Here is a 21,312-nt window from a genome sequence, read left to right on the forward strand (position 1 = left end):
CCAGCTTACGCATATCCTAATTCATTCCTAAACAACCAATTCTACAATCCACTAGTTGAAGACTTTTTAAACCCAATGCGAAACCCAGGATGAACTGATCTTACAAGAGTTGATAGCACCTATGAAGTTTCGAAACTAAAACCTAGGAAGCAACAAACCTTTAAGTCCCAAGCGTTGGTCACCAGACCAACGTTTTGGGATTATACGTAGAGAAGTTTTGAGTGCAATTGGGGTGGCGGTATGTCGGGTAGAGTCTCTGGAAGGGGTAAATTACCCTTCCTGAAAGGCCATGTTTAGGTTATGTGCCGAAATTTATACTCCTCCACTTATTGCTGTTTGCTGGGTAGAGAAAATACATAACCAAATGTGTGGAACAGTTCTGTACAGAAATTCAACATTTTTCCTCTTCACTGAATTAACTGACAAGCAAGTATTTTCCAGTAGCATTAGAAGTCTAGTTTTAGTCACCCTATTCTGAAGCCCAAAAAAAGAGAGGTACAATTCAAATAATTTCATGACAATCTTCCTGCGAAAGAAAGAAGATTAAGAAAGGCAATATAGTGAATAAAAAACAACCCGCTCTGCCAAAACAAAAAAGGTTAGGGTTATGTATCTGTCCCTTACTGTTTTTCCACTGCAGCCTTCTTCTAAAGGAGGCAGTAAAATTCAATTTGTTCTGGAGCTATCAGCAATAGCACAAAAGGCTGATATAACACCAGCCATCCCAGCAACCTGTTTCCAGTTTCGGGTACCAGCACCAACAGCTGCTCCTGCTACAGCACCAGCTACCAAAGCATTTACCTGCATGTGTGAAGTCATGTCATTGGTCGGTCGGAAAGCACCCAAGGGAAATCTTGGTTTTCATGTCTGTCCTAGAAAAAATTCGCATAACACTCGTCAACAGGTGAGCAAGCTGTTTTTTGTTATCCCATGGCCCATAAAATTCTGACTAAAATGATACAACAACGGGTTACAAAGCTTACTCTAATCTTTCCAGCAAGGGAATCATCCATTCAATTTCAACCCAGAATGGTGGGAAACTTTGAGGACCGATGCAAGGAGGGTGCTGATATCCTATTATTCACAGATACACGTTGGACTGAAACCACCGCTTTATGTTTTGTATAGAAATAACTTTTGATACTCAAGATCTCGGTTAACCATTTTATTGGCCTGCCAAAGTGGATAATCTAAGTGACTCCGTAAAGAAGGGGGGGAAAGGCACTACACAATGTCGGTCCAGGTTCCACAGAAATAATGTGGTGGAACTGGAATGGATGAAACTGGAGTAAATGTTTGTTTGAAAGAAGCAGTTGCCCTCAAAGGCTCAAATTGAATCTACGTTCTCATGCTTCAAAGGTCAAGTTGACTGATTAATACCTCCTTAATTTGCTTAACAAAAGCTACTTAGTCTTTAACTTGTTATTCCCATATAGAGACGAATAACAATCTCGGACAAGTGTTTAGACCTTTGACAACTGAGGAAAATCAAGAACCTTCAAAAGAAAAGGAGAATGATCTCTGACTCTTAACTCCCCAAGTTCTATCAGAAATATAACCTAGTTGGCTGGTTTCATAATGGTCATGCTCTATGTGCTTATATTATGCCACCTATACATCTTTAACGTCAGCCATGCACCATTGTTTCTCACATGGATCCCCTACCCTCAGAAGAGGAGGGGTGCACTGTCTGTTACACATTGGCCCATACAGCCACAACTCCAGCCCTCATAGTGTCAAGCATGAAACTCTTGTCAACAGTATAACACTATATCAATAAGAAAGGGAAGTAAAAACCACTAACCCAATCATTCTTATTTCGATATCTCTGAATCCCACAACGTGTAAGAGAAAAGACTCCAGCAAACACTCCTAAAATAAAAAGGAACATTAGAGATTAGTCAATAACAGTAAGACAGGAGATGGAAGATGTGTGGATGAGTCAAAAAGAAAATATAAGTTGAAAACAATGAAAAGTGCAACAACTCTAGAATGCTATCTAACTGCACTACAAGTCAAGTATTGATCACAACAGCAAGTAACGCTATTGAGTTCCATAACACTGTTAGTTTCTGACTCCAGAATGAATTGATAAAAGCATAAGGAAATTCAATGTGCCAAGAGCACATTATAAGAATAACGAATCTACAACAGTGTTGATGTTTACATTGCGAATAAGAGAACCCATCAACTCAACAGATGAGGTGTTGCTACGCAAATGTTACTGTGATCTCTTATCTAGCAGTATATCAAAACCCTTGCAGTTTTCACAAATACAAATGACACCTCCTGTTGTGTGTGCAATGGACGACGTTTTTCAAACATCACATCCCTGCGAACTAGCAAAATGATTGAGCGCGATTCCTCCAATCAGTAAGTTCACATTTTTTCCAAACTCCGCTCAAAGACTACTATGGCACGTTGAGCATAGGATGAACTTTTTAGATGCCTTACCAGTTACCACTTACCAGTATTAGGGAACAATTCTGATGTCAGTGCAACCTCCATGGCCACAAATGCTTGACCTTACTGCCAGACATACCAATCAAATCTAATCTCACAAACAGCTTTGGTAATGCTATTCGTGCTCTACCATTATAGTGAAAGTAATAGCTAACAAGTAATAACCCAATGATCACGAAAAATGGTAACGCTGTAACAAGGTGAACTGTCTTTCTTTTTTTTTTTTAATTTAAAAATTCAAGACAACATGCCAAGACAAATCATTTGATTTGAGCTACAGCGGAGATACGGCTGTTGCTCTATGTAGCGAAGACCCTCAAAATTAGTCCCATATTATTCGTGATGAGTGTTCCACATAAATAAATTTACTTATACTAGCAGAAATGGGCCCTCATTAAAATGCTCCTGATTCTAGGCCAGAATCATCTGTCTATAAGGTATGTACAATCCTCTGACCCCAATGAAACTAAACCAGAATTCCACCATCACATGTCTACGCCATTACTCGTGATTATCCATCAAAAAGATTGCATGAAGGATGATAACATTTTTTTTTTCTGGTAAATGTGTCATTTTATAACCAACCAAACTGCAAAAACACAGGGTGCAAAACCCACTATACAGACTGCTTTACACACAAAAAAAGCATCCTACTACAAGCTACCAAACAACTATACTAACTCCTCGTTAGAGATTTGCAAATCCAAGAACTCTAGTAGAGATGTTCCAATGAGCACAAAGTCTTCGGGTTTCCAAAGAGTTGGGGAAAAGATTCCAAGGATGATAACATTTAAGCAGGTCATGGAGGTATAGAATACAGTTCCAATGCTTTAGTAGCCATGAGTCCACGACTACATAAGCTAAAATACTAGTCACAACTCACAAGAACAATCATAAGTCACATTACTGGACAATCGAGAACATTTTATGTACTACTAAACTAATTTAAAGATTTCCTTTCAATTACCACACATAGAGCCGAATCTTCCAGCTGAATTCGCCTGCAAAATGTGTCGAAAAGCATTACTGGAGAATTCATGCAGTAACATCAAAAGAAGCCCACTAAATAGGGGGAAATAAATTACCACGTAGGAAGCACGAGCAATACCAGTAAGGCCTGCACTTGAAAAGGCAAACAGCACGAGAATCAACTTAAAATGGACCATTGCTCAAATTCTTTTAGAAACAACCTAAACTATAGAGCACACATTTGTACATGAAACAATCGATTAGGGTTCAATTTTTTTACCTCGCTTGTTAGCATCGTAGGGGCCCACACACAGTCCCCAGATTACACCGGCCTGAAACATTAGTCATTCTTTTGACATTCTACAATTGAAGGCAAAACAAAAATGAAACTGAAAAGGTTTAGGGTTTTACCGTTCCGACGCGTAGAACGGAATCGACGGCGAGAGAAGAGCAGGGGACCTCGCCGTCCATCTTTCTCTCCCTTCATTCCTTCTCTCTCATCATCATAGGGAAGATGATCGAAAGTTTGGGAGGATACTCGCAAGTACGAAAACTAGTGTGAAGATTCAGTATAAGTAGTGTGGGCTGGCCCGTCCTGATTTGGGCTTTAAGACAGTCTTGTCAACACCGAGTTTTAGCCCAATGTACGCGTGATGGAGCTAAGTGGAACTCTAGTTTTGGCATTGTTTGGATTGAGGGATGTGGTCCCGGGCTGCTAAACGAACCAAGCTACTTTGATTTGGGTTCGTGTTCGTTCGTTAAAAATTTGTTTAAGATTGGTTTACTACATAATCAAATCAAGCTTGAATATTCTTTTTGAAGCTCGTTAAGATTTCAAGCCAAGCTTGAGCAAGTTACTACTCGGCTCGTTTGGCTTATTATGTACGTATACAAAAATTCAAGCTACTCGAAATCGGCTCATGTTTGATTTGATTATAACTCATTTGAGATCAGCTCGTATTATAAAACAAGCTAAGCAATGCCAAAACTAAGCTTGAAGAGCTATCTGCTTGGCTCGTTTTATCACCCCTAATTGTGGAGGGGAAGTGAGATATTTGGAGGTGATTTTGCCTGTTAGGTCATTTTAGAAGGAAAAATGATGGGGTGTAGAGGGAAATGGAAGAGTAAATTAGTCAAATGAAACATTAGTAAACTCATAGTTTAATAGGAGCATTAGATTTAACACTTCCACCAGATTAAGTTAGCATATATAGTATTTGACTTAAGATACGATATCAAAATTGTGTAACAATATTGCGGTCGACTTGATTTAATTTGTAGTCGTGAAAAATAAATGATGGACACCACCGGTGTTGATAGCGGAAGAGAAAATTGTGATGTGAAATATACTTGACCATAGCACCGGAGCAATAAAAATAGGATGTGGAAATACCGGGGGTCCTGTAGTGCGCATTTGGACCGTCCGTTTTCGCAATCGATGGTTCAGAATTCTGACCGGTAAGAGTATTTTAGCAAATCTGAATATCGATCGTAGAAACGGACGGTCCAAATACGCACTACAGTACCCATTCTGGTGAAAATAGACATCCATTCCCTCCTCCTCTCTTCTTCTTCTCTTTCGAAGACTTCACCTTTGTGGAAATAGACATCTCTTCCCTCCAGTCTTGTCTTTTTCTCTTTCATAGAGACTCCACCTTGTTTTATCATTTCAAACAAGTCATCCAGCAACCAACCGATTATATATATGACCCTTCTCCTCTTTGTCTTTTCTACTCCACCATTTATAAAATCATGTATCATGCATAGCAATTTAATGTTAAAACTTGTAAAATGGGCAATACATTGTAGTTATTAGTAAAATTAATGTACTTAAAAGGATATGTAAAAAATTGTAAGTATCAAATATAAAACATTCATTTGGAAAACAGAGGGGGCGGGCGAAGCCCGACCATCCCAAGTTTGGTTTACCCGTCTGGCCATCTTGTAAAGGAAAATCATTTTCCCCTTACAAAATCAAATAATTTGGTGATAATGAAAAGAGTACGTACAAAAGAAATTCGAGTAATCTACTTTGTTACTATTAAATAAATTATGCATTTATCCTGGTCATTTATTTGGTAATTTGAACATCAATATATACTTATATGTATTTCATGACTGTGTCATAAAAACAATTAGAGATTTTTTAAAAAGTCAGAATTTTTTTGGCTTTTTCCAAAGAAATTTGAGTTTCAATAATAACTTTTTACTTTTTTTAGTTCCTCTCCTTGAGACGAATTTGACGCAAAACTAACAAACGCGAAACTCACCCTAAAATAATCTGAAATGAAGACCAAACTCAATTTATTCCAATTTTTAATGCTTTGTTTGGTTTCCTTTTTGAAAAAAAAAAATTCAACTCAAAAAATACTCATTACTCCTACTTCCAAGTTCTAATTATTATTTTTTATCTCCAATCACTATTCTCATTTCTCTCTCTATCTCTCTCAACTCATTACTCATACTTTCAATTATTACTTTATTTTTCTCTCCACTCATAACTCCAAAAAATTTCTCAAAAGCTCATCCAAACACAAAAAGCTCATCCAAACACAACAATAAATATGAGTTTTCTAAGTTATATATCATGAATACTTTGAAAGTGTATGAGATACTCATACAAACAAACAAACAAAGAGCATAAAAAATTGTGGTGGAGCCGGCTGCTGGGCGGCTATCTCCAGCTAGCCCCTGTGGATAGCAGCATCGATCCAATTAACGCTTAGGTGTAAACGTGTAAAACAAGTGGAGTTACGTGTAGTATCATTTAACGAACTGACACCACCAACTACTGTCGGGATGACTTACTTAAATATAGAGTTGACCAGTAAGCTTCTCGTAAGGACGCATTCACTGTATTAAAGTGAGGACGTTCCATTTTCTCTCTTTTTTCGATCAAATTCTGATGATTTGAGCTGTTCAATATCTTTAGAACGTGATTTTGATGGTGCCCGTGAGAAATCACAAAAAACAAAATGATTGGAAATGACTTGATTTGAGCAGTTTTTATTTGAACCGTTCGATAAAAAATAAATAAAAACTGCTCGGATGAAGCCAATTCCGGTCATTTTTATTGGTGATTTCTCACGAGTACTCTTAAAATCTCGTTCTGAACACATTGAGAGGCTCGGATCATCGCAAATTGGTCGAAAAAGAGACATCCTCACTTTAATACAGTGATGGCACCCTTATAAGAAGTTTCGTGTAGAGTTGACTCCCAAATATAATACTTACTAACAAGTTTCACTACTAGAAGAGAGTTGCTTCCCAGATCTGATCTTGCACCCATCTCTCACCCATGGAGAGCTTAGTTTTCCTTTTTGGTTTGCTCGGTACGTAGTACTACTTGTAACTTAATTTCAATCCATTTTTTTAAATTTGGTTGTTCAAAATGTTCGATCGTATTGTCGAGTGAATCTGTATCTCATTTTTGCAGCTATGTGTATTTGTTTCAGGCAACATTACCACCGGACTAGTCTATCTTTCTCCCGCGTAAGTACTCATTAAACTCACTCGTCGTTGTCGGTACCAAACTTAATAATGTCCATATTAGAGAAGAAGTTGGGATTGCTGGGAATTAATATGTGCATGTGAGTTTTGGGGTTTTTTATTTTTATTCTTTTTCCAGGAAAACGTTTTGGGAAATAGTGATGCGAAGAACAACAGGGGATTATGAGAGCATACCCTACATATGCAAGTTGGTGAATGCGTATATGTGGGTTTACTATGGAGTACTCAAGCCTGACAGCGTGCTGGTGGCCACCGTTAATGGTTTTGGTGGTGCTGCCGAGATAGCTTATATCATCATTTTCCTAATGTTTTCACCTCCGAGGATGAAGGTATGTACGTAGGATTTACTCCTTCAATCATTCTAGCTAGCTAACCCCTTGAAAAACCACATTCAAAAACACACCCGCATTCACTATAGAACCCAAACACGTGCAATGCTGGAGTGCATGCACGTGCATGAGTGTGTTTATGGATGTGTTTGTTCACTTGTTTATAGTGTTATCAATATATATACTATATTTTTAACTCTGCAGACATTGGACTGAATGAATTGTACCAAATGGTCTGGAGTCTTTCACTTACATGCTGCTCTATTTGGACAACGACAATGCTAGAACCATACCAAAATATCCACAATCACAAAGCACAAGGTCCCCGCCTAGTGTAGTGTCTTGGGTTTCGTGAATGTGTGTTTTGGGTCTAATTTAAGTCTTTTCCTTTGAACACTTTCAATTGTTCTTTTTGTCTATTTGATGTGTTAGTTGATGATATAAAATTGGATATGCGTTTTTTTTAGAAAAATAATTTTCACACTCTCCTTTTACTAACGGAACTCTTTTTTTTTTTTTTTTTTTAAAGTTGTGTGAATGTATAATTGTCCATCAATGCAATAAACTTTTACAAAATGTATGAACTATTATTTAAATTCACATTAAAAGAAAAAAAAAAGTGGAATGTCATTGGTAATGAAAGAAGCTAGTCTGAAATCATTTCCTTAGTTTTATCTTGAAAAATATAAAGATTCAATCAAACGAAGTTGAACAAACATTTGTGTCTGTCCATCAAGATCTACAAAAGAAAACTTAAACATATGAGCCTATGATTTGATGGATCACCTATTTTTGTTTTTTTAAAACATGTGCATTGTGTACTGTCACCATCTTCAAACAGAAAAAGTCATGTACCGTTTAACAACTACGGTACCTCTTTAGTCAGAATGTTTGTCAGGATGTCCGGGCCATGTGCTCTCCAGTCTCCGAGAGATTATTCCATGCCCCGGGGCATAGCCACGTGGTGCCCCGTGGCTTTCTGCACCACACATTTCAGTGGCCCACCACACATTTCAATGGGGGCCACTGAAATGTGTGGTGCAGAAAGCCCTGAGGGTACCACGTGGCTATGCCCTTGGGGCATAGTATAATTTTTCCCAGTCTTCCAGTCTCCGCCATAATACGGAGTACCACATGCGCCCCTCTTTCATCTTCACCGTTAGGAAAAAATCACCATAATAACCGTTCGGAAAAAATCAGAGACAGCTTGGGTTAGTCCAGTGACTCCGGTTGTTTGGTGAATTTATTCTCTGCATAATTAATCAGAGTTTAATTATTCAGAACAGGTCACAAGAAAATAATTTATTATGAATTTTCTAGTTTCAACGTGGATAACCTGTCTTGAAAGAATAGAGAAAAAATTAGTTGAGATACGCGTAAAGTGACCTGGACACCCCTACCCGTCTAAAAGCAAAACAAAACATGGACTAAACACATGTGCTCATTTGGTAGAGGTAAGTGCTGGGTTACATAATTTTATACAGTAGTACAATACTTGTCTTTCCTTGAACTGACATTTTTTCAAACAGTGTACGAATCAAACCTATCTTAATTATTGCCTCATGATAGCTGGCAAATGCTACAAACATCTCACTTGGCTGTGTTAAGACCCTTGACACTATTGGATTAACTTTATTTTTTGTAGGAACCGTAAGAAAAATATTTTGAAAATATTGACCAGTTGAATCATTTTTATGGGATCCGAAATGTGTCCCCAAAATATTAATAATTCATTGATTGAAGTTGACCACCCAAACGGGGATTTAACAAGGAAAAAGGAGGGTCCTTTCCAAGCTCCTAAACGATGCCGTTAATATTGTGGGACAACACCCTGACGACCCCAAGGGCCAGCAGGTCCTTAAGTCCAAAGTCATGTGGCCCAAGATGCAAAGGACCATTTGATCCAGATTGACTTATTAACAGCAGTTTGTGGTCTTATCTATTGTGGGCTCACCTTTTAATGGAGAAGAGTAAAGGTGAGTTACGATCCTGTCACCATGGATGGGCTGACCAACCATTAGGCCATTTATGCCCATTTATGCCTTTCCTGAAGGCCCAAAAACATCCTGGTGAGGTAGTGGTCTTAGTGAACCATAAAGTTCTGAGAAAACGTTTTGTACGGTTTATATATATTCATTGGTAATGTAACTCTGAAATTTTCTCTTGAAATCGTACAAACTTCTGATAGTACTCATATAGTTAATTACTTTTGGATCATATAGTACTTGATGAGATACTATAATTGTACGTTGATCTTGTAGGCTAGGACTGCCATAATGTTTGGCGTATCGGATGTGGCATTTCCAGCAGCAGTAGTGTTGGTTACTCAGCTGATGTTGGATACAGAGCAGCAAATTGAAGCGGCCGGGTTCTTGTCCCTTTGCTTTAGTATGGTCGCCTATGCTTCTCCTCTTTCAGCCATGGTAAGAACTAAGAACCGTTTCCCCCAAAAAACTATAATATACTCGTACTAACATCAATCCTACTCCGTACAAGCACAAACTTACCATTAAGAGGTCTGTGTTTGGATCTATGCATGCGCGTGGCCTGTACCCTTTTTCCATTCTCAATTAAACTATTCGACGAGATCGACTAGAACATAATTAGAGGTTGATAATTTTCTAATGTGATGATCCATTTACTGATGAAACATGCAGAAAACAGTGGTAATGACAAAGAGCGTGGAGTACATGCCCTTTCTTCTCTCCTTTATGCTTTTCATAAATGGAGGGGTTTGGACAGTTTATGCGGTGCTTACAAGCGACTGGTTCATCGGAGTAAGCTTTGATTTAAGTTGAAATTAATGCACATATTAGTACATGTTAAATTAACGAAAGTGAGAGTACTGGTTCAGTAAGTATACAAAATAAACAACTCGAATCATAGATGGGTTTCTTCTTGGAAGGATTTTCAATGCCGTACGTGTAAAAAGTCATTCAAGATTGTCAATCACTCAATCAATAGCTCAAACTGAATCAATTACTTTGATGACTCTATATATATGTAGATTCCAAATGGTAGTGGATTTCTTCTTGGCACTTCTCAGCTGGTACTCTATGCAATCTACTGGAAACCCAAGGCCTCCCACAAAGTAATAACAATATCTGGTGACGATGAACATTTGGAGGATCAACTCATCTCCAATTCCAGTTCATGATCTCGCATGAAAAGACGGATGTGTTATGTCTTCGATCATCAAATCAACCACTTTGGATCGTTGGAAGTGTAATCTAACAATTCCTTTGTCGTTTGCTTTGGCTTTCTAGCCATGTATTTCTCGGGCTAGGCTTAATTTCATGGTTGGGTTGTTATGTTCTGAGTTTGAAGCAGGGCAATGCCGGTGTTGAAACCTTATAGTAGTCGATTTTTTTTGGAATTAATTTAAGTGGTGTTTGTGTTTCCACCAAACTAAAAGGAGTATAGACAAGTTTTTTTTACTAAAAATTAAATGGACAAATTTAGTAGAAACAAGTTAGCTAAAGACATAAACTCGTAGACAAATAAAATAAAGAAAACATGTACACTGTCGTGTTTTCACTTGAAGTAGACAAGTTGCACTAAACTTAATTGACAAGTTTAGTGGAAATAAGTTTGCTACTAAAGGCATCTCCACCATCAACTTCACTTAATAAATGATATAATACCTTGTTATTAAAACGCATCTTTTACCGTCCATTACTAATTAACAATAGTGTTTAGAAATATGATGTCATTCTTTTTGTTCTTTTAATTTAACCTTTGTAACAATTTCAAAGATTAATTAATATAAGTTTTTACCTTTCAAAAAAGCAATTAACAACGGTGTTAGAACCACAAGCACTATAACAGACAAGTGCACAAATAATCTCACAATGTATGATTTTTATCTTAAATTATAATGTGAAGCTATGGTTTTTTATCTGAAATTATTTATGATATGATGATTCACCTTTTCTAGTGAGGGAACATGTGATCACAGAGGTTCTGAAAACCTAACCACCCTCCACGTATAATACAATACTTCAGTGGTAATCACAAAGAGGTTTTATCAAGTGGTTGTGATAAATTAATAAGTGCTCTTCTACGAGGTCATGGGTTTTAAACTTTGGGGCCATTAGGATTATATCCGGTCGTTATTTTCGGGGCCTTAGAATTAGTTGAGGTGCGTGCAACATGTCCCAAACATCGAGTTATAAAAAAAACACATTAACTAATCAGTCACGTTAACATCGTGTTGCCAAAATCACAATGTTGCGCCCCAATTTTTACCGGCGGTCGCCCAACCCACTTTTTCGGGCAAAAAGGCAACGCTTCCAAAATCATGACTTTTAAATGCGACAATTGTGAATTTTGAGTTTGTAGCTGTGACTTAGATTGTTGTTTGAAAATAGAGTCGCCACCTAACATTGAGTTCGGGTGTGTCAGGTCACCCATTAAAACTGTTTTGCGAAGAAAACTATTTTAACTCTTTTTTTATATTATCGTTTGAGCAAATTCTTCTTTCAAACATGGCTTGTAATTGACTCCCATTCGAGGGTTTGCGAAAACAAAGATAGATTCGGGGATTTACTATTACATGGGGGGAAGGTGTGAGGCACCCCACATCGTCCTCTCAGTAGTTAATTTTCAAAGTTGGTCTTTTTCGAGTAATAATCCTTGGCAAATAAATAAAATATAAAATGCGTACAATTGAGCTATTGATTGATTAAATGACCTTCGGTCCTCTTTTCGTGTTTAAGGCTTGTGGAAACCTAGAATCACTGGGACTCAATTGTGGCTACATTATCACGACAAAAGGTCACTAGGTACTTTTAAGTTTCAACGCCATCTTTATATACACGAAAAGAGCACCTTGGTTATTCAATTCAATACAACAATCTTCTTTTCATTTATACCAAAATAAGGGTGCAAAACAGTAATCCGAACATTGCAACCTTATTTTCGGTTTTAAGTGAAAAGAACATTGTTGTGTTATTAATCTAAGTAACAAAAAACAATTGAGTTGAACTGAAAATTTGAATTGAAAGGGGGAAATACCCTTGCGTAGGATTACATCTTTCTCACCTTGTGTGATGGATTTTTATAGAGGTGTGCTCAGAAATTAAACTAGACAAAAATATAACTAAAAACAGCACATAATTTGATTCGTACTTATTTTTAGTTATATAATTGTTGTCGTGTAATTCTGACATATGATGAACTTGTGTGAATCAGGTATTTTTCCTTGAACCTAAACTAAGAGGACTTCGGCCTCAGAAATTTGGAGAGATACGTTTTTTGGTTTTTTTGACTGTGGAGACAGAAAGCTCTTTTTTTTTTTCTTTTTTTTTTTTTTTATAGGTTTTGGAGTGGAATTTGGTTTTGGTTTTCTTTCTGGAGAAACAAGGAGGTTAATTTTATGTGGGTGAGAAGATGAGAAATTTGCTCTCGGCCATTTGGCTTGGGATGAAAAGAGAGAGAGAGAGAGGTATTTGGTTTTGGACTGTGAGAGAGAGCTTTGGCTTCTTTTCTTTCTTTTTTGATCCCGTCAGTGAAGCCAAGGTTGGCTTTTATAGGCCAAATCAGCTGACAAAGGCCTACTGCAATATTCGTCCCGATCCACAAGAACTCTTGGCCAATTCACATGTTCGATTGGGGCCGAACACAGTCAAAATTTTTGTTCTGACGCGGAGATAAATATGGTAAAATTTGGGTCGTCCAATGTTAGCTCCAAACTTTGAATTTGCGAGTGATTGGCCAAAATTGGGTGTCAACCCACAATAAAGACCTCGCCTAGAAAAAGACCTTGCGTCTGTCTGTCTGGATAACAATAATAGTAGAAATTTTATATCCATCTCAAAGTTAATTGGCGATGAGTGGAGAGATTCAAATGTTATTAAGTGATCATTTATTTTACTCCTAAGCAATGTGAGATTCATTTCCTTAACATCCCCTTACGTGCAGTCGCGTTTGAGGTCTGTCACGTGTGACCATTTTTTGGGTCCTATCATCGTGCAGCCTTTTCGCTGATCTGTCATCACGGGTGTGAATTTTAAAATGTTTATAAAATATTAGATGGAACGGACCCGCTCTAATACCATATATGTCAAAGCCAATTGATAATGAGCAAGAGTTACATCACAAAGAGTTTAATACTCCACTACTATGGGATCCAATAGATTCCACGAAAATCGAAATCCAATTTGAGGCCAAGTCGGTCGTCGTAACTTGCGTCAATCTAGATACCTACCGGCGATCCTCACATTTCGCCGCCGCCGTCCCCTGCTCTCTGGTACGTCGGTCGGTCGGCCCATTAATCCTATTCTTTTCTTCGCGACATTTCTTGGAATCGACCTGTATAATCTACTTTTCGTGGCTTATTTGTTTTACTCCTTGGTTCGCTGCTAATTCTTTTACCAGGTACGCAACTACTACTTCACAATGACTGATTCTGTGATTCTAAAATTCGGAATGCATACTAATACGACGATGGCCTCCGTCCGTAACCATTCTGCTGAGAGCACATCTATTTCCAATGTCTTATGCCAAGACTACTTCATTTTTCCGGGTGAAACTGCCCTTGGGGATGGATTCCGGGCCTTTCTGTATTTTCTTGGTCTAGCTTATTGTTTCATCGGATTATCAGCTATAACTGCGCGGTTCTTCCGGTCTATGGAAGCTGTTGTTAAGCATAGCCGGACTGTGGTGGAGATAGATCCTTTGACAAATAGTGAGGAGGTTAGACAAGAAAAGGTGTGGAATTACACAATTGCCGACATCACTCTGTTGGCGTTTGGGACTAGCTTCCCCCAAATCTCTTTGGCTACCATTGACGCCATACGAAACATTGGGAACTTGTATGCTGGAGGTTTGTTATTTCATTCTTGCTCTCACTTTATTGATTTGATATTCAAGCATAGAGATGAATTTTGCTTATCTTCAAGGTGTAAGATTGGAAAAAGGTGCTTATGTTGTTGGACAGTTGGACTACTTGTGATTGCATTGTACTTGCGTTTATTCTATGCCAGCTGACTTTTCTATTGTCCTCAAAGTTAAATAGCAGTAGTGTAATGATGATATTAATCTGTCCAATTGTTTTTGTTACTTCACTTTTAATATTGAAGCATAGTTAATGAAGATGATTTAACCACTTACTGTCTTGTATTGATGCAAATCTACTTGTCTACATGGCATGGTCATGTAATGATGTTAGCTAATCCGGCTGAATTTCTGTACATCACTACATGGTCGTCTGATTGTTCAGATGTCTTAGTGTAGCAATCCGTGACTGTTTACTCAGTACATAATTCAAAGTGGATTTGAGTACATGTGTGCTTCTTACGAAAGATATGACTTCAAGATGTCAACCAAGGTTTTAAATTTGTTATTGGTACATTCGAGTACCAGACCTATGTAACATGGATCTTTTTCTTGAGAAAACAATGGTTGGAGTACACAATCTTGCGATAGAGAGTTAACACGTTTGTTGCAAGTTAACTCTTGAATTTAAGTTTTATCGCTGAGTGCAGTTATTAGCATATCTTATTCAGAAGAAGACTATGGGTGATTCACATACTGTTATGCTTTCCGGAAACTAGAATAGTATGGCAAATTTGTGTTAACTCACAATTGTGAAAGTAGTCTAACAATTTATTTGCGGAGAATTTCTAGGAAAAAAAAAAGCTGTTAAGGTCTTAAGTGTATTGAAGAAAGGTGGAAAAACTTCCAGCGACACCCTCAATAAACAAGGAAGCAGCCCTGCTGGGCTACTTAGGTTTGTATGAATTATGTAGGAACACAAGGTTATGTAACTGATTGAGCCGTAAACGTAACCCCGGTTGCATATTTATGTGATTTCAAAGATAAGCGAAAGAGCTTCCACACACACACCCTAATTGCACACTCGTACCAAAGCAGCCTACATTTGCTTGTTCACACATAAGTAAAAACAGAAGGTTCCATATTACCTGTTATGTTTTCAAGTTTTGGTTAATAATGTGAACGTAATCTTCTTTCTGTCTGCATGTTTTGGTGATTGCTCAGTGAGTAGTTGTGTCTTGATGCTTTGCTTTCAGTTAGCACGACTATTTTTATGTAAATTGATCGTTCTGAAATTAATACTTGGTTGCTAACTTGATTACTTCTGGGAACATTTGCATGCTACTTTTATGTTTTGCTTACAATCTACATGCAACTAGTTAAAGAGCTTACCTTTAGGTATTAAGTTTACGTGTATTTCCAGATATTAAAATCCACTTGATTAGCAGGTTTGGGTCCTGGAACACTTGTGGGTTCTGCTGCATTCGACCTATTTCCCATCCATGCTGTTTGTGTGGTGGTACCAAAAGCTGGAGAGTTGAAAAAGATATCGGATTTAGGAGTATGGCTAGTGGAGCTTTTTTGGTCCTTTTGGGCTTACATATGGTTATACATTATCATAGAGGTGATATTTCATATCTGTTCTCCCGAGTAAGCCATCTTAGTTTCACCCACTGTTTGTTTTTATTCTAGAATATTGTAGAACATTCCAGGTGCTCGACACTATATTTCGATTCAGTAACAACATGGTGCTTGACACTACATGTCCATTCAATAACCACCATATCACGACTCATGATAGAAATCAAGTCCCGACTTTGGGAGCTCTCCTTGGAAGAAAATATGGATAATGGAGTGCACTCCCATTGAGAGAACTGATGGACACAAATAACCAAAGGTTTCTGACTTTCTGTGAAGTGAGCTAACTCGTCGCTATATACATTTTCCAGCTCTACGATCTCGAAATGATCTTGCTAATGTCTTCCTTTAAACGCTTCTTAAATCATTACCAGAAGTCAATATTTAGTTTCCCGTGTAGATTTTTCTCTGCATTCAACATATATGTGTATAGTATAACTGCAAATGGTTTTATCTTCTACAAATGTTGCATGAACTACCTAATAGAAACAAGTTAATCAGTTCTTTTAATGGACTCATCTGCTATTGATATTTTCATTCCCTTGCACTCGCCATTTAAAGCCCAAAAATTTTGAACACAAAATGAGGACACCCTAATTTTTCTTACTGTAGCTGCTCTATCAACAAGTTAGGAATGAAAAGGTTATCCTTGTTTTGCAGGTGTGGACTCCAAACATTGTTACCTTGTGGGAATCCTTATTGACAGTGCTCCAGTTTGGGTTACTGCTGATGCATGCTTATGCTCAGGACAAGCGTTGGCCCTATTTGTCTCTTCCTATGTATGATTTAAGTTGCTTGTGTTTATTTTTTTGCTTACGTGTGCATTGCACGCATATTTGTTCATGCATCACTGGCTAAGATTCTTGGTAAAAGAATTGATGTGCAATTTTTATTCCGTTTTGCATTCAGTGCAAGAACTGAGAGGCCGGAGGACTGGGTGCCAGAAGAGGTTGCTTCATGCAAACATGATAACAGTGTCTCCGTTGAACACTCTGATGATATACTAGAAGTTGCTGATGATGAACGGAAAGCCATTGTTGATATTTTCTCTATTCATTCAAGAGAAGGTAAACAGTTATTGATAGCTGTCTATTTGTATACACTGTTTATCTCTGGAGGAAAAAGGGTTTGGAAACTGGAGGTGCGGAAAGTCAACTCCTTACCAGACTCCAGTAGAAGAGCCAGGGAAGGAGGGAAAAATCGTACCTTTTCTTATCAGACAGACACTAAATTTCCAAAACCTACTGCGCTATAGCTTCACAAAAAGTTTTCCTCCAAGCTATCAAAACCCCAGAAATCGCTCCATTTGGTTTGCACATGGCAGAAGTATCGATAAATTTTTTTTATACCTTTGGTACGATTTGGATGAAGTCCTAGGAATGTTGAAAAACTCAGAACAATCTCTAAGCTATGTCCAAAGTTAATATATGCTATTTTATGCTTCATTAAGCTGTGAAAAACATGAAATGGAGTCAAGATAAGGTTGAAAACCAGATTCATGTTTATAGTGGCTAGTGGGTACAAGATGATTGAGAGGAAGCATAAAAAAAAAAATGTCGTGAGTTTGGTTCTAATGTGACACGCTCAACTCTGTTTGCTGTATGGCTCTTGTTTTTCATGCTACAGTCAAATCTAAATAGCCCTTCTCAAAGTATAACTTGCAGGACCTGTGTATCAGAGCGTGCCTGGTAATGATCTAGCTGAAGCCCCTGATGAACCTTTGAACAGAAAGATTGATGTCGTACAATCCCACTTGTTCTTAATTTGGAAGCAGCAATTTGTTGATGCGTTCACGGTACTGTATTGCATACCTTAGTTTTTGAAGTCTTCATTGAAAGCCTATAAACTGGAATTAGATGTCTCATCTTCACTTGGACGTTTTGGTTGCTCTATTTGCCTAGATTATATTGATAAACACTGCCTGCCATATATGATAAATTGATAGTAGTGGGAGGAAGACATGAATGTTTAGATTAAGTAAAAGAGAATTCCACAGGGTTGCAAATCAAGGGCAACTCTATGTGAGCTCTTGTTCCAAAAAAAAAAAAAAAACCCTCTATGTGAGCAAATGCATCATTAACACGCTTTTGTTTATTCACCTTATCATGGAACAAAGTTTGTAGATGACTCGCCAAACTTCACTGGGTATTGTACTATACTACTATTCTATTCTAGCTGTTGAAAGTAGTCATAATTTCTTATTTCTTTTAACAGGTGGATAGCACAGAAGGGAGAAAATTGAACAATATCTACCTGAGGCTTGCGAGAATTTTCTGGCAGACACTCCTTGCACCATGGAGAATTTTGTTTGCCTTTGTACCTCCACATCAAATAGCTCATGGCTGGATTGCCTTCATTTGCTCTCTAATTTTCATCAGTGGGATAGCATACATTGTTACCCAACTCACAGATCTAATTACGTGTGTCACAGGTTGCTCCTAAATGGAGATAAATCCCCCAAGCTTTCTTTGTTCACCATGAATATTACTTCCATCATGTAGCTATCGCACTTAAGTGCTTCATTTGCAATTTTTTCCCGGGTTTTTCAGGAATAAATGCCTACGTGATAGCATTTACTGTATTGGCGAGTGGAACCTCGTGGCCAGATTTAGTGGCAAGCAAGATTGCTGCTGAACGGCAGACAACAGCAGACTCTGCTATAGCAAACATCACTTGCAGGTTCATTTTTTACTTCCACTACAGTTATCCTTGCTACACTGGTAAAAACTTAGGCCCACTTTGAAATTCACTTCTTGTAGTCATTGGAGCGTGGTGTTCATCTTAAAATCTCATTAAGTGACATTTATATTGAACCCAAAGTTGTTTTCATACCGAACCCATTACCAGCAGTCACTAGCTTGAGTATCATCATCTACTGTCCTGGAAGGGTGTGTTGCAGGGTTCAAGTCCCAGTAAACTCGAAACAAAAGGTTAAGGTGCAAGTCTAAGGATTGAATGCTATTTTCAGAGTCGGACTAACAAATGTCGTTATTTAGAAGTAGAGGGGGAGCTTTTTCCCCTTTTCAGATCCGTCTTAAGTGAGGAAATACTCCTGGTTTGTTTTTTGAACAGCAAAGAAGGATAAATTTATTAATCAAAGTAAAATTACAATGATTAAAAACATAGAAAGTACAAAACATCATAACGAATGAAATGCATCACAATCGACTCCCAACCTGCCCGGAAATCACATGCCGCTAACTACCCCAAGAGCAGACCACATTAAACGAATCAAAACAGCAGTAAATACTCCTAGTTAAGAACTTTGAATTGATATTGTTGCCTCATTTCTCCTTTTGTAGCAATTCGGTGAACATTTATGTGGGCATAGGCATTCCATGGCTCATTGACACAGCATACAACTACATAGCCTATAAGGAACCGTTGAGGATCAAGAATGCCGAGGGGCTCAGCTTCTGTTTGCTTGTTTTCTTTGCTACTTCTGCCGGCTGCATTGTTGTTCTGGTATTTAGGCGAATAACATTGGGTGCTGAGCTTGGAGGGCCAAGGCTATGGGCCTGGGTAACTTTTGTGTACTTCATGTTGCTTTGGATGATTTTCGTTGTGCTGTCCTCCCTTAAAGTTTCAGGCATCATCTGAGGAGTTCAATTTTCCCCTGAAATATTATTTGTTTCACTTCCCCTACTTTTCATTGATAGTGCTTTGTTGTAAAGCTTTCTAGGATTCAAATATAAAATCCATACAAGGGTTTGGTCATCCATTGTGATAGAATTAGTAAATGAATAGAAAAAGAGAACGTTGACTGGTTTCATGGTATTCAAGGACATGTATTGCTAGACCAAGCTTCTTTAATAGTGCAAGTAGTATTACAATGGTCCTTGTCCGTGTTCTTGCTTCTCAAATATCTTTAATTTACTTGTGGGTATTGTATTGAGTCGTGATGTATCCTATCCCTTTTCGTCTCTTATATAAACCTTGAAGCACTTGTTATGCAACAAGATTGCGAACCACACGCACACACAACGAATTGGAGCAATCACAGAGAAACAGACAAGAATTTTTCGTGGTTCTTCAAAATGGGGTACATCCACGAGGGCCACTGATTTCAATATATGCAGTAGGATTACAATCGCTCAACTCACACAGATTGTACAAGGCAAGGAAAGTAAGTTGAGCAACGGCTGGGAGATGATAAGGCACACTAGCAAAGGCTCTTCTTTAATGCTCCTGAAACCTCAACTGCAGCTTCTTCTGTGTGATTGGTGTATGTGTGAGTTTATGGGAAAACTTGGGGGACAATTGGATCCTACTAGTTTGGAAATATTCAGTGTATTCAATCTCCTTCATTATCATTCTTAATCGCTTCCATCGGTTTCCTTAAGTGATCATCAATTTATATTTTCGGGATCCAATATATATTGTTATGTACATATAATTTAATATGTTCTACACACTCCCTTTGTCCCCATTTGTTGGTCTCAAGTAACACTTTTTGTTGTTTTAAAAAGATTGTCCCTCTTCAACAGTAAATGGGCACTATTAAATAAATTTTTACTTTTGCCTGCCCTTTTATAAATGAGAAGTACTAACAAAGTAAGAAAATAGAATGATTGGAGAGTAAAAATGAAAAATAAGATGATAAGAGATGCAATGATTGTGTCCTCTTATTAAGTTGGAATCTCTTAAAGAAGCCAACAAATGAGGACGAAGAGAATAATAATGTTTGGTTTGTAGTTTTTGAGATAAAAAAGTTCTATAGGTTCGTGTATTTTTTTGTCTTTAGTAAATTTTTTTAACATTTTAACAAACTCTTTTACTTTTTGAAGAGAGGTATGTTATGTACATGCAAAAAGTAAAAAAAAAAGTAAACAATTAGACAAAAAATTACTAAAGACGAAAAAACACGGATGACGAAACAGTCAAATTTTGGAGAAATTATTTCTGAGAGGAGAACCAAACAAAATTGTTGGTCCCACAAAACTTGAATATTTATATGCTAACTAAATGAAGTGAGTCTCGGTATTTGTTATACTCATTTCTAAATTTGTTGATGCGGATCCCACTTAGCCTATCTCATCTGACGAGGAAAAGAGGCAAAACAATATTATGGGTCCCACAAAGATTGAATATTTATATCCTAGCTTAATGCGGTGGGTCCTATTTGATGGTTTGCTCTCTCGAAAAGATTTAATGATATCTTGGTCGATTTTGGATTCCACAAGCGATGATGGAAAAACGCATTCCTACTTTTATTTTATAGGTTGTTTACGTTAGTGATTAACTTATGCAAAATAATTTTTTGATTGTCTTTATTCAAAATTTTTTTTTTTTTGCATTTGTTAGTTTTACGGCAAACTTTTATGTGATATGGGTGAGTAAAGATGAGAGGAACCTGAAAAGTAAAAAATTATGACTTTTACACAAGTATTTTGGAAAATATCCAAATAAAAACTCGAAAAGTCAGTTTTTGACCTTTTCTTGGATATTTCACAAAATACTAGTGTAAAAGTCATAATTTTTTATTTTTCCGGTTCCTCTCATCCTTACTCGCCCGTATCACATAAAAATTTGGCGTAAAACTAACAAATGTAAATTTTTTTTGAATAAGGACAAAACCAAAAAATTGTGGTGAATAAATTAGCATGAACAGGGTTAGTATACAGGT

The 21,312-nt window shown here is 37.5% G+C and overlaps 3 protein-coding genes across 9 annotated transcripts; 2 read left to right on the forward strand and 1 right to left on the reverse strand.

Annotated features, from left to right (window-relative positions):
• Positions 1-382: 382 nt before the first annotated feature.
• On the reverse strand, positions 383-4,024 carry LOC131334709 (outer envelope pore protein 16-4, chloroplastic). Its single transcript, XM_058369897.1, has 6 exons — positions 3,844-4,024; positions 3,713-3,764; positions 3,549-3,580; positions 3,431-3,464; positions 1,805-1,872; positions 383-801 (listed from the first exon to the last, which is right to left on the reverse strand). The coding sequence occupies exons 1-6, from the start codon at positions 3,901-3,903 to the stop codon at positions 667-669; spliced, it is 381 nt and encodes a 126-aa protein (XP_058225880.1). The 5' UTR covers positions 3,904-4,024; the 3' UTR covers positions 383-666.
• Positions 4,025-6,648: 2,624 nt separating this feature from the next.
• Positions 6,649-10,679, forward strand: LOC131336230 (bidirectional sugar transporter SWEET17-like). Of its 4 annotated transcripts, none has more exons than XM_058371992.1 (7): positions 6,649-6,764; positions 6,888-6,924; positions 7,061-7,271; positions 9,533-9,694; positions 9,929-10,048; positions 10,279-10,362; positions 10,434-10,679. In XM_058371992.1, the coding sequence occupies exons 1-7, from the start codon at positions 6,731-6,733 to the stop codon at positions 10,503-10,505; spliced, it is 720 nt and encodes a 239-aa protein (XP_058227975.1). In that variant the 5' UTR covers positions 6,649-6,730; the 3' UTR covers positions 10,506-10,679. The 4 variants fall into 4 exon arrangements, with proteins under 4 accessions (XP_058227975.1, XP_058227984.1, XP_058227994.1 ...); XM_058372011.1 differs by having other exon boundaries at positions 6,695-6,764; positions 7,081-7,271; XM_058372021.1 differs by having other exon boundaries at positions 6,711-6,768; positions 6,869-6,924; positions 7,081-7,271.
• Positions 10,680-13,373: 2,694 nt separating this feature from the next.
• Positions 13,374-20,044, forward strand: LOC131334741 (magnesium/proton exchanger). 4 transcript variants are annotated; one of them, XM_058369964.1, is made up of 9 exons: positions 13,374-13,521; positions 13,650-14,097; positions 15,497-15,672; positions 16,347-16,465; positions 16,596-16,753; positions 17,351-17,481; positions 17,901-18,117; positions 18,236-18,365; positions 18,989-19,524. In XM_058369964.1, exons 2-9 carry the CDS (start codon positions 13,671-13,673, stop codon positions 19,284-19,286), a joined length of 1,656 nt encoding a protein of 551 aa, XP_058225947.1. In that variant the 5' UTR covers positions 13,374-13,521; positions 13,650-13,670; the 3' UTR covers positions 19,287-19,524. The 4 variants fall into 4 exon arrangements, with proteins under 4 accessions (XP_058225947.1, XP_058225964.1, XP_058225973.1 ...); XM_058369990.1 differs by having other exon boundaries at positions 13,401-14,097; positions 18,236-18,285; positions 18,342-18,365; XM_058369973.1 differs by having other exon boundaries at positions 13,419-14,097; positions 16,596-16,685; positions 16,737-16,753.
• Positions 20,045-21,312: the final 1,268 nt, after the last annotated feature.

Source organism: Rhododendron vialii, chromosome 1a, assembly GCF_030253575.1.
Source record: "Rhododendron vialii isolate Sample 1 chromosome 1a, ASM3025357v1".
Classification (NCBI taxonomy): Eukaryota; Viridiplantae; Streptophyta; class Magnoliopsida; order Ericales; family Ericaceae; genus Rhododendron; species Rhododendron vialii.

Coding starts and splice junctions, on each gene's coding strand:
- LOC131334741 (XM_058369964.1), top strand. CDS start 13,671: ATGACTGATTCTGTGATTCTAAAATTCGGAATGCATACTAATACGACG. Junction 16,754..17,350: donor CTCTATTCATTCAAGAGAAG/GTAAACAGTTAT, acceptor TATAACTTGCAG/GACCTGTGTATCAGAGCGTG. Junction 18,118..18,235: donor TCTAATTACGTGTGTCACAG/GTTGCTCCTAAA, acceptor CGGGTTTTTCAG/GAATAAATGCCTACGTGATA.
- LOC131336230 (XM_058371992.1), top strand. CDS start 6,731: ATGGAGAGCTTAGTTTTCCTTTTTGGTTTGCTCG. Junction 9,695..9,928: donor CTTCTCCTCTTTCAGCCATG/GTAAGAACTAAG, acceptor TGAAACATGCAG/AAAACAGTGGTAATGACAAA. Junction 10,049..10,278: donor CAAGCGACTGGTTCATCGGA/GTAAGCTTTGAT, acceptor ATATATATGTAG/ATTCCAAATGGTAGTGGATT.
- LOC131334709 (XM_058369897.1), bottom strand. CDS start 3,903: ATGGACGGCGAGGTCCCCTGCTCTTCTCTCGCCGTCGATTCCGTTCTA. Junction 3,581..3,712: donor CTACGATGCTAACAAGCGAG/GTAAAAAAATTG, acceptor TTTCAAGTGCAG/GCCTTACTGGTATTGCTCGT. Junction 3,465..3,548: donor TTGCTCGTGCTTCCTACGTG/GTAATTTATTTC, acceptor CACATTTTGCAG/GCGAATTCAGCTGGAAGATT.